The sequence below is a fragment of the Berghia stephanieae genome, chromosome 3 (genome assembly GCF_034508935.2).
Source record: "Berghia stephanieae isolate SIO BIC M18660-M18661 chromosome 3, UCSD_Bste_1.3, whole genome shotgun sequence".
Taxonomy (NCBI): Eukaryota; Metazoa; Mollusca; class Gastropoda; order Nudibranchia; family Aeolidiidae; genus Berghia; species Berghia stephanieae.
The window spans coordinates 44,662,001-44,677,000 of record NC_088362.1 but is presented as its reverse complement, the minus strand read 5'-3'; the positions used below and the strand labels follow the sequence as shown (position 1 = coordinate 44,677,000).

Below are 15,000 nucleotides of genomic sequence, written 5' to 3'. Positions count from 1 at the left end.
TCTTAATGTTTAAATGTCCGTACTTTCTCAAATGTTTATTTAAGGATAGAAAGTTGTCTTTACTTTTGGTAGAAATTTCTTGTGCATGCATGAATGTTATGTTTCTGGGGGACGCTTTGAGCTTATTGTAAAATGGGTTGTTGCTGTTATTCTTCTTCTTCTTCTTCTTTTTCTTCTTCTTCTTCTTCTTCTTCTTCTTCTTCTTCTTCTTCTTCTTCTTCTTCTTCTTCTTCTTCTTCTTCTTCTTCTTCTTCTTCTTTATTATTATTATTATTTATTATTATTTTTATTATTATTATTATTATTATTATTATTATTATTATTATTATTATTATTATTATTATTATTATTATTATTATTATTATTATTATTATTATTATTATTATTATCATTATTAGATTTTGTTGTGGGATGTTTTTTTTCGGGATGGGGCAAGGAATTTACCCAATGGAAACCGTACGGTGCTCTTATTGGCTAACCAACCAGCGGCCTCGATGAGAAAAATATCCGCCATTTTGATGTTGGCTGGGAATCGCGTTACTATAGTAAACAAGCGCTGATCGGCCGTTCATGAAAACAAGTTGCTGCTCGCTCGTTTAACTCAAAATTATTCAAAACGATCTCTCTAAAATGATATAAATGTGACTTCTTAAGGTTTTCTTCCGGTCAAAACCACACAACATTCTATTAATGATTACGTCCGAGGCAAAAAGGAATATTGACAGGTCGACCGAGAGTTGAACTCGTGAGACGACAAACATCAATGCGAAGTGTAGCGAGAGTCAAGCTATTGTTTGTCTTGTCCTATTCTATATAGAGAAAAGGATAAATAGTATAGCCTCGTGTGTGAGTGGTTGCGTGTCATAGTCTTGTTTTCAAATTGTTTCTGTTGTTTATGTGTGTAGTGATGACTCTCTCACACTCAATTTCAATGCCGAAAGAGGAATTCCCGCACACAAGAAAGGGGAATTGGGGTGGTATTTGGCATACATATTGTATAGTATCTAGTTCTAAATAGATAACTGATTAGAATTATATTATGATATATAAACACAATGCCAAATACAATTCCGAAGTTTCCTTATTTCAAATGAAGTAAAGCTCCAAAACCTAATGGTAGTGATTGTAGTACTGAGTGTTAGTGAGGTGATGTGGTGTTGGTGGTGGTTGTAGTTGTAGTAGTAATAGTGATGATGATGTGGTGGTGGTGATGATTGTAGTTGTAGTAGTAGTGGTAGTGATGATGATGTGGTGGTGGTTGTAGTAGTAGTGGTAATGATATGGTGGTGGTGGTGGTTGTAGTAGTAGTGGTCGTGATGATGATGTGGTGGTGGTGTTTGTAGTAGTAGTGGTAATGATGCGGCTATGTGGTCTAGTAGTATGACACTCGCTTCCGGATCGGAAGGTCCTGGGTTCGAGCCTCGCGCTCGGCGCATAGTTGAGTCCTTGGAAAAGGCTCTTTACTCACATTCTCTCACCGTACTCAGGTGTAAAATGAGTACCTGGCCGTTAACAGAGTTGTCTTTGTCCGAAAAATTGTAATATCGCCTAACAGGCGTCATGTCCCGTCCTACATGTTAAATGTTGACCAGGGACCCCTTGTAAAGCGCTTTGAGCACATTTAGTAGATATTGCACTATATAAAGCTCAATTAAAAAAAAAAAATTTCAATGATGATGATATGGTGGTGGTGGTTGCAGTAGTAGTAGTGGTAGTGATGATAATGTGGTGGTGGTTGTAGTTGTAGTAGTAGTGATAGTGATGATGATGTGGTGGTGGTTGTAGTAGTAGTGGTAGTGATGATGATGTGGTTGTGGTGGTTGTAGTAGTAGTTGTAATGGTGATGATATGGTGGTAGTGGTGGTTGCAGTAGTAGTGGTAATGGTAATGATATGGTGGTAGTGGTGGTTGTAGTAGTAGTGGTAATGGTAATGATATGGTGGTGGTTGTAGTAGTAGTGGTCGTGATGACGATGAGGTTGTGGTGGTTGTAGTAGTAATGGTAGTGATGCTATTGTGGTGGTGGTTGTAGTAGTTGAGGTAGTGATGTGGTGGTGGTTGTAGTAGTAGTAGTGGTGGTGGTGGTTGTGGTAGTAGTGGTAATGATGATGATATGGTGGTGGTGGTTGCAGTAGAAGTGGTAGTGATGACGATGTGGTTGTGGTGATTGTAGTAGTGGTAGTGATGATGATGTGCTGGTGGTGGTGTAGTAGTAGTGGTAGTGATAATGATGTGGGGCTGGTGGTTGTAGTATAGTGTTAGTGATGATATGTGGTGGTGGTTGTAGTAGTAGATGATGGGGTTTGAAACATAGGTTATTATAATACATGATTACACACATTCTCTAACTTCATTTTTTGACAGCTTCGTTGTGCCATAAATATACGCAACAGTTCTGAAACATTTTATTGTGGATTTTGATATTGTTTGTTGTTTTTCTTGTGTCGTTATGTTGACATAGATACCGAATGAATGGTAATTACTACATTCTCAGCCAACAACAAAATGGCGCTGAATGCTTTCATTGGTGGACACTTTTTAGGCTTCGTACGTATTCTCATTCGTTTAATTCTATGGGATGGGGTTAATTTTTGTTTTTGTTTTTTATTTGCGTTCTCATCAAGGATTTGGCATTAACATGATTTCTTTTCAATTCAACCCCGCCCCCTCCACCCCCCCCCCCCTCCCCCCTCCACCCCTCTAAAAAATAATAACACCAGACGTTCGACAGATTCTCGACAAAAATAGATTTCCATAGCTACCTGCGACAATGAAGGAAGTGACATATGGCTGGTATCCATCGGCCAACGACATCTATCGGTCCAAAGGAAGGCCAACCACTTCACGTGAGCACATAATAATATTGGGGTCTCTATGATTCCAAATATTAATACACTGATTTGTGGTAATCAACAATTATGACACTTCTCGTCAAACTGGTATTATATTGGGATGAAGCCCATGTCAAAGAGTTAATGTTTAGTTAAAATGATCGGTAATATGAAACTTTGGGTTTGTGTTTTATAAAACTATATTCATTCTCTTCAATAAATCAAGTGAACTTATCCAAAGTTTCATTTTCAAATTTTCATCTTCAATATCACTCCGACATAATACCTTTTTGATGCGATGGGTCACAATTATGGCTCAGGAGACACCGATTACTGGTGCCCATTAGATTAAATTATGTCTGATGGATGTAACGGTACTGTGATTGTAATGTCGATGGTGACTCTGATGATGATACTCATGGTGATAAAGGACGGATTATTGGGCCCATTGGCAGCGCAGTGATCAAGCTGCACATCGCTACGTTTGGTTTGAAAAACATAGTGAATTATTGTGGGCATTTAATATTGCTGATATAAAGCAGCATTGAAATATTATACTTTTGTTTTATCAATCATGCCAAAACATTTGATACGACGAAACACCAAGAATTGTTCATTTTCAATCGATTAGACAGAGATGGAAAAGACTCGCGCATTGTTTGGAAACATAACACAGTATACTGGTACCAGTGTGCAGCTACGCGATCAATTGAGGAGTTGGACAAGGTTCTGTATTGTCCCCCAGACCTTTTCAGTTTTTACTGTGAAATGATCATGAACAATGTAAAAGACCTGAAAGGTTTGAATGTCGGAGAGAGAAATCATCAATATTAGACTTGCTAATGATACAGTATTGATTTCTGAATCTAAAAACGAAATACAAAACATGCTGGTTATGGGAGTTATGTTACAGATCATAGGAGGTCAACTTGCGAGACAAACGAAACAAACATTGAATTCCTAATTCGATCAAAGGAGAGGTAGGATTGCATAGCAATGATCGCCAATGTTTGCCTCAGTCTTGGAATGCTGAACAATTTTTCCCGGTTCTTTTTTACTTGTTTATTTTATCGGGGATTTCTGAATACGTCCCAGTAGCCTTGACCTGTCTCAAATAGCTTATTATCTGTGCCTTAAAACAAGATAGATTTTACGTTTGAATTGACTCAAAAGACGGAAAGAGTTTTAAGATGCTTTACGGTGAAGAGAAAAATCTTTGTTCTAGGTTTACAATAATTGATATTGATGTCATATTTTTTTATATTTATGCCCTTTCGCCACGACATCATAAGATATCGTCGCCTAAGCATACCACGAAGGAATATAGATAATTCATCAAACAAGATGTCTGATGCCAACAGGAATCACCCAGGTTATCAATCCAAGTGAGCAATTTGGGAGTTAATCTTGCCCAAGGAAAAAAAACGAAAGTGCCTGAAGCGGGGCTCGAACCCGGGACCTTCCGGGTCACAGTGCAATGCCTTAACCAATCGGCCCCTGATGTTATATGTGATATGTTAGTCCTCATCATTTTGACATATCATTAACCCTTTCTATTCTTTACACAGACCTGGAATGTCTCTACAGACAAGATTCCATGTACTATCAGGGAAAGATGGGCGCCCCACCACCAGAGTTAATGATTATGGGGGTATCCACCAATGGCACTATTACCTCTCAAGATCAAAAGTATGTCCGGGAGTTTGTTTTATTGTTCTGTATGTGTTTGTGTATGCGCGCGTATGTGTGTGTGTGTGTGTGTGTGTGTGTGTGTGTTTGTTTGGTCTGCGTATGTGTGTTGGGGAAGTTGGTGTGAATGGAAACACCATTGCTGGTAATGATAATATTTTTGGAAGTTTATCCTGTCAAATTAAAAGGTCCAGGCCAGTGACACAAAGCAGGATTCATTAAATACTATTCTGTAGCCTACTCATGTCATATATTCATGTAGCTTTGTTTTTGACTCGGTTTTTCCTCTTTCTTTTCTTTTTTGTTTTTTTTTTTTTTTTTTTTTTTTTTTTTTTTTGTTTGTTTGATTGACTTTGTTATTTTGGTTTTTTCTTTGCTGTTATTTTTTCTCATTTGTTAGTTGTTGTTTTTTTTATTTATTTACTTTTAGCGTGATACCACATATAAACATACAGAGAGAGAGAGAGAGAGAGAGAGAGAGAGAGAGAGAGAGAGAGAGAGAGAGAGAGAGAGAGAGAGAGCAGGAAGAAACACACACACACACAAAGAGAGAGAGAGAGAGAGAGAGAGAGAGACAGAGAAAGAGAGAGAGAGAGAGAGAGAGAGAGAGAGAGAGAGAGAGAGAGAGAGAGAGAGAGCTCACATTATTTATTATTCAGCTGAGATTTTTTTTAAATAGAGCACTTCTCTTTACTAGACTAGATAGATTGGTTTGTTTTTGTCTGTTTCTGTTTTTGTTTGTTACGTTGCTGGTTAAAAGTTTTGGTGTGTGTGTGTGTGTGTGTGTGTGTGTGTGTGTGTGGTTTTTTCTTGTTTGCTTGTTTTTAAACTGATTAATTAATTAATTATTGGGGGGGGGGGGGGCTTCTTTTGGGATTTGGCGGGGTTTTTTGTGAGTTTTTAAAAAATATGTTTTAAAAAGTAATTTTCATCTTTGTTTTTTTCTCAGGCGCCATCATCGTAGTAAAACCGTATCAGTGCCAAAGTTCAAACCGGTTCCTAAACTTCATATTCCAACGCCGACAGAGTGCTGGAACAAGGTTACTACGCAAAGGGTAATGTTTAGTAAATGATTAGGAGAAAAAAATTAGTCTGTTTTGAGTTGGGTGATGGATTGTGAGTTTAATTGTAGCCATCATAAACCTATAGCCTGCCACTAGAACCCTCTAGGACTTGTCGTTTGACGTCTTTTTTTTTTTTGTTGTTGTTGTTTTGTGCAGTTTAAAATGGTTACAGGCTGACACTGACCAAAAGATCGACTCAAAAATATAACAAGTGAAATGTTTATTCGGCTTGTTTTAATAAAATCTACGATAACTGACGTAATTTTCAAAAGTGTATGCACTGTATGTTGATTGAAGAACTGAAGGCTCGTACTATAAGATTATAGTTAAAAGGCATACATGTCAATAGCTTGACAGGCACAGCAACAAAAGGTTACAAAGGAACCACCAATCCATTGCATCTCGTCTTCGTCTTTATAAGTTCAATGTTTGTTTACAAAAGGGCGAACAAAGAGTTTACAACAGAACACTCGTAACTCTTTGTGAAGAATGTAATACAAGCATTAAAATCGTCCAAACTATTGGTTAACCTCTGTGGTGTAATGGTAGCACCTCTGACTGGTGTGATCAAGAGGTCTGAGGTTTGTTTCCCAGTTGAGGAAGGCTAATTTTATAGGTTGATTTTTCTTGTATTTTTCTTTCTGCTTTCACTGGCAATATCACATTCATAACTTTTCAGATTTTATCTTGCACTTTTGCCTGATCCTCCATTTTTTACTTTCATATTCTTTCACATAGGGGGTTGCTGAGACAACATGGGGCGTCATAGGAGACTCATCCTCGGCACCCATCAACAAAGACGTCAACTGGCCGCTGCCAGCCAAGAAACAACCGCATCAGCAACAGCAGTCTATGTGGAGGCAGCATCTTACACCTCAGCAACAACAGCAATTGCTGAAGGAGCATCTAAGACAGCAGAAGATGAAAAGTTTTACAGAACGTCAAGCGTCTCCACAATATGCCTGGGGTAAGTGATTGCGGCTTGAATTTGAGCTTTAAAATAATAATGAAAATAAATGTGAACGTCTATTTAGCGCATTTCATCGTGGTTAAACATACTCAATCCGCTTCACAATGTTTCATTCACCCCTCAGCATGCCATATTATGGAACCGCATTTTCATTGCATACAGCACCTATCCAGCGTAGCATGCTTACAGTATAATGTGGTGCCAGAATCAGAATAAAATGACTATAACATGCTATATTTGTAAATAAAAAAGAAAGAAAAGACTTCCAATTAAGTAAGAGGCGGTATATACCATTTCTCAGTTGTTGTTATTTTTTTTTAATATATAAATGCTGTAATCCATTTTTAAAAAGATGGTTGCGGTGCCAGGCACCAAATCAACCAATAAAGCCACGCCCCTGTCAACTATCACCTATTAAGCGTCCTTTTTGTGCTATCGCTCTGACTTCTGAGCTGACAATATCCATCACTGCATATAGTTAGGTACTCATGCACATCCGAGTCGAATTGGGAAATATTATGTGTTATGTGCACAACGTCAAATCCAGAATTTTCCACTATCACTGTTATCCATCTGGCCACTGACCAACATTGCTTAACGTTTGTGATAAGACCAAACACCGCGCTACTGAACCAACGAACCAGACAATATTGATTTTAAGCGTGTTTAATTTCAAGTTCAGGTTTTTTTCATGGCTTTAATTGCCGAACAGTACAAAGTCAAGTAATTCTGAGCGCTTGAGTGGCAGGATTGGTGAAAATAAACATATGAATCTTGGGTATGTTATATAAACTCATCGCACCACTCGACTCAGATCTGTGTTATTATTTGGATGTAGGCAGGAACGGATGTTGTTCGACTGCTAAAAGGCTAAAACAAAATAAAAACAAATAAAACAAAAAAGAAGAAACAAGCAAAATCAACCCCTTCCTCACAAAGAGGTAATTTATACTTTATGAAACGGAAATTTACTTCCTTATGGCCTTTGAGTTGAATGAAAGAAATGCCGTGATGCCCATTCCACGACGTGAGGCCGTGAATTATCAATAATTTTGTATCATTCATTTAGAAGTAGATATTATGTATATAAATGTGTTTGTATTGTTTATGTGTCAATGTGAATTGTGCTTGTATGTATGTCTATGTGTGTGTGTGGGGGGGGGGGGCTGTGTGTGTGTGTGTGTGTGTGTGTGTGTGTTTATAGAAAGGAGCCAACAAGTTAACAATAGTACTAACATTAATATTTCGAATCACTTCCTGGTATTCGCCATAAAAGGTGAGAAAAAAATCTGGATGATTCGCTCTATTAAAAACAAATATTTTGTCTCAAGCTATCTTTTCATCCACCCATCTATTCATCTACCTTTCGTAAGGAGTGTGTTCGTAAGGAGTGATCACTAAATCTGAAATGCCTAAATCCCCACCTTTAATTTTCAGGGTTTCGAAAACCACCCCAAGAGAACCCACGACCGTTGTCCCCCAGTTCAGCTGAAATAAAATGGCCGACAGCCAAACAGATTCCTCCCTCAAGACCTCAGACATCCTCTTCCTCTCAGGTAACATCGTCGTCAAAAGTTACCACCATCATCATCATCATCATCATCATCATCATCATCATCATCATCATCATCATCATCATCATCACTATTATTATTATTATCAGCAGCAGCAGCAGCAATATCATAATCGTCATCATCGTCATCATCATCATCATCATCATCATCATCACCATCATCATCATAATCATCATCATCATCATCATCATCATCATCATCATCATCATCATCACCATCATCAACATCATCCTCATCACCATCATCATCATCACCATCACCATCATCATCAGCATCATCATTATCATCACCATCATCATCGTCTTCATCATCCCGTATTCCCCATTCAGATTAACCCAGGCTCAGCCAGACCCCAAAAACCACGCCCTGCCTCGTCTCCCGCCCAATCCGCCAAGCAGAGACAAGAAACTCTCCAACAACAACAGTACACTCCCGCGCCACCTGCTGGAGAAAATGCCTTGGAAGGAAAGAGACCATCCAGGTCAGGAACAACATAATTTGTTTGAAATTGAATTATGTAGGATAGATTGTGACAAATGTCATATATTGTATTCTGATCAGTGGTTTTGTTTTTACTTAAATCTCTATTATTTGCCGTTTATTTTATCCTATCCTTTGTTAATCTGCTTTTATTTTACTCTTTTATTTCCCCGGGATTTTTTAAGGGATTTTAAAATTTCTTTTCTTTACTTCCTTTTTTGAAAATTTATTTTTGTTTTGTATTTGGAATAATTTTGTGCTCTCTGCTGTAAATCTTAAAAAATACATATTCATATATGTTCGTTTATTAGAAATATTCAAATATCTCATTCTTTCATTCATTAATGTTCCCACTCTCTTTATGTCCATCTATTTATCATTAAATTACTTTATCATACCTTTTATTTTTCAAAGTTATGCCTTGGTTTTATTTAAGCAACCAACTTGTATTATATTATGATATAATCCAAGCATATCTATCAAAGCGAAACAATCACCAGCTCTTTTGTTTTTAAAATATGTTTATCTATTGTTCAGAATCCAGAGTGCAACAGTTCGTAGAGATAAGACACCCCTTCCTACCCGGCCCCAAACAGCCTCACCCCGTAAACAAGACATTTCTCCAAGACTACCTGTGTCTTCCAGAGATAGAATCAGTGTAAGTCATAAATTCATCGGAAGGACTTCGACCATTTTAAAACCCAATAGTTCAGAAGAAGAAAAAAAAAAAACAACAACAAACCCACCATCATGTATGAGGAGAACACGTTTAAATATATTTTATTAATTTCCTTTTTGACATTAGTTGCTCTAGCAACGTAGAAAAAGTATGGAGCGGGCACTTCCTGTGTCTTCCAGAGATAGAATCGGTGTAAGTCATAAATTGATCGGAAGGAGTTCGACCATTTTAAAACCCAATATTTCAGAAGAAAAAAAAAACAAACAAACCCACCATCATGTATGGGGAGAACACGTTAAAATATATTTTATAAAATTTCCTTATTGAAATTAGTTGCTGTAGCAACGTAGAAGCTAAGTTATGGAGCGGGTACATGTATCGCCATGGGTGTCGTGCTTGACGTAACTCTAGTCGGCCATGGTGTCGTGTCAATTGGATCTTGAGTTTGGCACTAACCCCGTGACTTTTTATTCTCTGTTTTCATCTGGCACTTCTCCATACCCTATATTTCTCATCATTGTAGCAACGTAGCCATTTTTTAATATTTTCCCCTCACAAATCTTATAATCCAAACTAACTAAATAATAAAAATGGACTTGGGAGATTTTTAGGAAATAATGAAATACATTCTAGAGAGAAAACTATTCAATCTAATACTAATAATGATAGATTAATATGAGAGGATTTATAATAATGATATTGATTTATCAATATGATATTATTATTATTAATATTATTATTATTATTATTATTATTATTATTATTATTATTATTATTATTATTATTATTATTATTATTAATAATATTATTATTGTTATTATTATTATCATCATTATTATTGTTTTTATTATTATTATTATTATTATTATTATCATTATTACATGATGATGATGATGATGATGATGATGATGATGAAGATGATAATGATGATGATGATGATGATGATGATGATGATGATGATGATGATGATGATGATGATTGATTGATTGATTGATTGATTGAATGGTTACTACTCCATTTTTTCCAGTCATCTCGTGTTACACGTCCAGCTGCTCCAGTTCCCTTTATCTACGACGTCAATGACAACAGTTGTGATCCTGTGGATGATGGAGAGACTGAGGTGCAGAAAGACGAGTCTCTAGACGAGGATGAATATGAGGAAAATTTGAAGAAGTATGGGTGGAGGGCTCAAGTCCATGGTGATCCCTATAAACTCAAGTAAGTTTTTTTTTATAAATATTACTTCTTAAAAGCTCGTAAATTGGAAAGTGATGATGATGTGGAATATAAACTTGTGTTTATCAACAACCGTGAATTGTGCAGGCATTGTGGAATGGATGAGTTGTAAAATGAGATGATCGTTATGACGCAATGACTTATAGCCATTGAAATATGATATTGATATAAATATGCATTTATTTTATTATTTGGTGCAATACACATTTATATTATGGACTGTATTTTTCATTCAATTTTATTTTCAATTATTACCATTAATTTACATACAGTGGAATCCTTATAAAGCTACCACCACCGGACCAGAAAGATTGGTTGACTTTGAGCAAGGGTGACTTACTTTATCTAATATCAATTGAACACACTGAGATAAAGAACAGAAGATTTGAGCCCAACGAAGAGGTGTTGATTTTATACAGATGTTGACTTTATGTGGATTCCATTGTACATGTTGAATATTCATGAATTATCAATGCCATAACAGCATTGTCTTTTTCATTAAAATTTATTATAAGATTATTATCATCAATTTATATGTTAAACATTTTTAATTTTTAGGAGACCTCTTCCAAGGATGTCCTATGCTGTGGCCTGTCCTGAACCGGAAGTGCCCCCAGAGCCCCCTGGTGTTCACATGGAGTGCAACGAGACATTTTTCTACAACACAATCCCCAACAAACCTATGACAGTGGACGTGGACAAAGAGTGGATTTCTGAGGTCATCATGGCCAAGAGGCTGGAGTTGCAAAAGAGGGAAGGAGGAATAAAATACAGTTACAAGAATTTCTCTTTTGTATATTAATTAATAATTAGCTACATTAGCTTTTTTTCTAAACACGTTACCTATCATCCTTTTTAAAACGTAATTATTGCTGCTCTCATCGTGACTAAATCAGAGTTTGTTTGGTTTTTATTTTTAGAATTGGTAGGAATATTTTGAAGATATGAAAAAGGATCAGCATATCGCGTGGGAGGATTTTATAAGTTAACTCATTTGAAATGAAAAGTGAGGGGAGAAAGAATACAGTTGCCCTGTAACTGACTGGTGGAGACCAAGAAACCAACACGAACGAAAACAAACATAATTTTTTTTGGGGGGGGGGGGGGGCTGGGGGGGTATTTTAAAATTTAATATTTTATGAAATGCATGATAAAAAATACTCTTAATTTCACTAGAAGAATTCGTACTTCTTGTTCTGAAATTAGGTTGCATGTGAGAACCCCATGGAAGTCTGGGATTTTTTTTTCGACAAAACTTTGGACATATTATCTAACGGTCCAATGTACTGCTTTTGAAAACTGGTCTTTGGAAATAGGTTAATTGTATTAAAATGCTGAGTTTTCAAAAAAATGTTTTTGTAATGGTTGTTATTGTTTAAAGCATATTTGCCAAAATCTGTGATCTTTGATTTTCTATATTCTCTGTAAAGTTGACAATAACTTGAACAATCAGTGTATCATATTATTTTTAATTTTGAAAACGTGAAAAATTAACGCTAGTCGATAATTTTCTCAATGTTGGATTTTTTATTATTCGTACTTTTTAATTATTATATTTGTCTCATTTGGGTAAAATGTATTTGATTTAAATTGATGTGGGTAAATACGGATGCAAGTTTTAAAACGTTTTGCTTACTGCCTCATTTTATATTCTGAAATAAACAACGGTATAGATGAATGTTTAGAGAATGGAGTGTATTTGAGTAAAAAATGTTCATCCTTAACAAACATATTGACGCAATTTTTTCGAAACATCCTTACTAATAATAATATACAAACTAGCAATATCATTCTAGGGTATTATGTAAATGTCTTATCGGTGTTTTGCCCATTCAATATTTAGGTAAGTGTTTATTATCAATCTGTAAAGATCTACATATCAATGTATATGTTTGTGTGTGTGTGTATGTGTTTGTGAGTGTGTGTGTGTGTGAGTGTGTGTGTGTGTGTGCGTGTGTGTGTTAAATGTAATTAATGTAGATTTTGGGGCGAAAAACATTGCATTTTTCTTATGTTTTATTGATGTTATGTTTGTGTCAGGCACGAATTTTTTATTCTCTGTTATCAGTGATACAAGGTTGTATGATAAGATCTTTTTTTTCTTAGACTACCTACAAATCAAAATATTACTATTCATATTGTAATGTTCTTATGCTTTTCTTAAATTTCAAATAAATTTCTAAATTTCAGTTTTAAAGTGCTCAATACAATACACCTTCAATACTTTTGCTCAATAAGGAACCAATTTGTAAGCTGCCATAGTTTTATTTATTTAATTTAATCATTCATTTTTTTAAAATCTATCAAACTTGCTTATTCGGCAGCCTCTTATGGTTCTCACACTACTATGTTATGACGATCGACCCAATCAGCAAAGTCCGGTCCGCATTCGTGCGTCGTCGCGAACCCGCCTGGTAGCATCTTCACAACACACCGTTCAACTAGATGCTCTGCCTTTTCGGGTTCTTGCCCACGCCGGGTACATGTGGGACAGGTGGAAAGTCCCCACTTATTAGGCGAGTGTCTCATCACACGACCACAAAGCTAATATCGATTTTTAAAATAATATAGTAATTACTTTTTTCCACCATTTAAACAGTTAACTTCCGTACTCTGGAAAAACACGTATTTAAAAATGTGGCCAGAAAACTCGTCCTTCAAATATCGATCGATTAAATTACCCTCACCTTGGCAAAAACTCTTAACTCTGAGACCTCGCAAGGTCCCAAACTCAAACTTGGTTTTGAAATTTGAAGGACGAGTTTTCTGGCCAAATGTTTAGATGCGGCTATGTAGTCTTGTGGTATGACACTCGCTTTCGGATCGGAAGGTCCTTGGTTCCAGCCTCGTTCGGCGCATAGTTGAGTCCTTGAAGGCTCTTTACTCACATTCTCTCACCTTACCATGGCTGTTAACAGCGTTGTCTCTGTCCTGTCATCTGCATTTTTGCGGCCGCAAATATCAGGGCGATCCGCAAATTTTGGCAAATTTCCCAAAATTGGCAAATCGTGGCAACTTTTGTGAAAATTGGCAAATTTTGGGGGAAAAAAGAAGCGAAAACAAAATAACGAAAAAAAATGCGAAACTTGAGAAATGTTGCCAAACCTAGGGAAGCTACTCTCTACGGATAATGATCCTTTAATAAAATCTTTGTAACAACGGTATTCACAGTCATTTCATTTCTCAAGTCAAATAAATCGAGTCACTTACACTTCCAACTTCAGTCATGGATCGTTTCGTCAAAAAATCTTCAAATAAGGACCCAAAGTGCGGCAAATTTTGGTCTTTTTGGCAAATTTCTTGGCAAATTTTGGGGGGGTTTTTTTGGGCAAATTTTGGCAAATTTTGGCAAATTTTAGGTCCCAATTTGGCAAAAAATGCATATGACAGTCTGTCGAAAAAAAAATTGTAATATCGCCTAACAGGCGTCATGTCCCGTTTTATATGTTACGTTTTGCTGTTGGCCAGGGACCCTTTGTAAATCGCTTTGAGCACGTTTAGTGGATATTACGCTACATAAAAGCAAGTTGTTGTTTTTTTTAATATAAGTGTTGTTTTTTCCCCCCAAGTACAGCAGGTAAGTGGTTATGTACATATTTTTTGATAACAACCTGTCAAAGTTGTATCGCATCTCAAATCAATATTTGTTTGTTTGTTTTATAAAATATTTCGCTGTTTTGTTACACTATCAGCTTGCTAAAAAAATGTTGCATTTTTAATATTTTATCAACTAACGACAATAACTCCGTGGTAGAGTTTCATCATGTATTTAAAATGTATATTCCCATTTATTTATTTTTCATTTATTTTGTGCTGTAATTTGTTTAATTAGTTTTTATAAATTTAACAAATAAAGTTTATAGAAAAAAGCAACTGAATCGTGTTTCCGAAATGATTAAGTAAACAGTGTTTTGTATAGCTATCACTATCATTCTGAGACGTTGACCACGGATGACAGGAATGTAAAGGAGACAATAAAATGATTGTGATTGTGAAAATATTGATGTGGTGGTGGTGGTGGTGATGATGATGATGATGATGATGATGATGATGATGATGATGATGATGATGAAGATGATGATGATGATGATGAAGATGTTGATTATTTATCTATTCATTTTGCCGCAATCGTTGGCAGCAGCGCATGATCTGATGATTGCAATACGATATTTTGACTATCTACACTGCGTTACAATCCAATGGAGACGTTACCACAACGAATGAAAGTAGGGCATATTGCCATACCCAAACCAAAGCAGAGCTGCTGTCGTTAGATTAGACGGTGGTATGGTGGCCGCCACCCAAACCCAATATCTCCTCTACTACAGAACCTGAAAGCATCTCTCCCAGTTCAGAGGAGACGACGTACCCTCCTAGAGGAACCGTGTTGTTCTAACTTGACCTCAATCTCTTAGTTTCGTCCCTTCTAAAGTTAGGAAAACTACAGGGGCATCCAGAATTTTATTCAGCTTGTGCTT

At 36.3% G+C, this 15,000-nt stretch overlaps 1 protein-coding gene across 1 annotated transcript in view; it reads left to right on the top strand.

Annotated features, from left to right (window-relative positions):
- Positions 1-11,474, top strand: part of LOC144967816 (uncharacterized) — a 30,350-nt gene extending 18,876 nt beyond the window's left edge. The window contains exons 2-10 of the mRNA XM_078905478.1: positions 2,720-2,845; positions 4,399-4,519; positions 5,469-5,574; positions 6,322-6,550; positions 7,991-8,109; positions 8,457-8,608; positions 9,145-9,265; positions 10,314-10,504; positions 11,081-11,474. Coding sequence (XP_078761604.1) covers positions 2,770-2,845; positions 4,399-4,519; positions 5,469-5,574; positions 6,322-6,550; positions 7,991-8,109; positions 8,457-8,608; positions 9,145-9,265; positions 10,314-10,504; positions 11,081-11,324 — 1,359 coding nt within the window. The 5' untranslated portion in view covers positions 2,720-2,769 and the 3' untranslated portion in view covers positions 11,325-11,474. The remainder of the gene's footprint in view (positions 1-2,719; positions 2,846-4,398; positions 4,520-5,468; positions 5,575-6,321; positions 6,551-7,990; positions 8,110-8,456; positions 8,609-9,144; positions 9,266-10,313; positions 10,505-11,080) is intronic.
- The last annotated feature ends 3,526 nt before the right edge of the window (positions 11,475-15,000 follow it).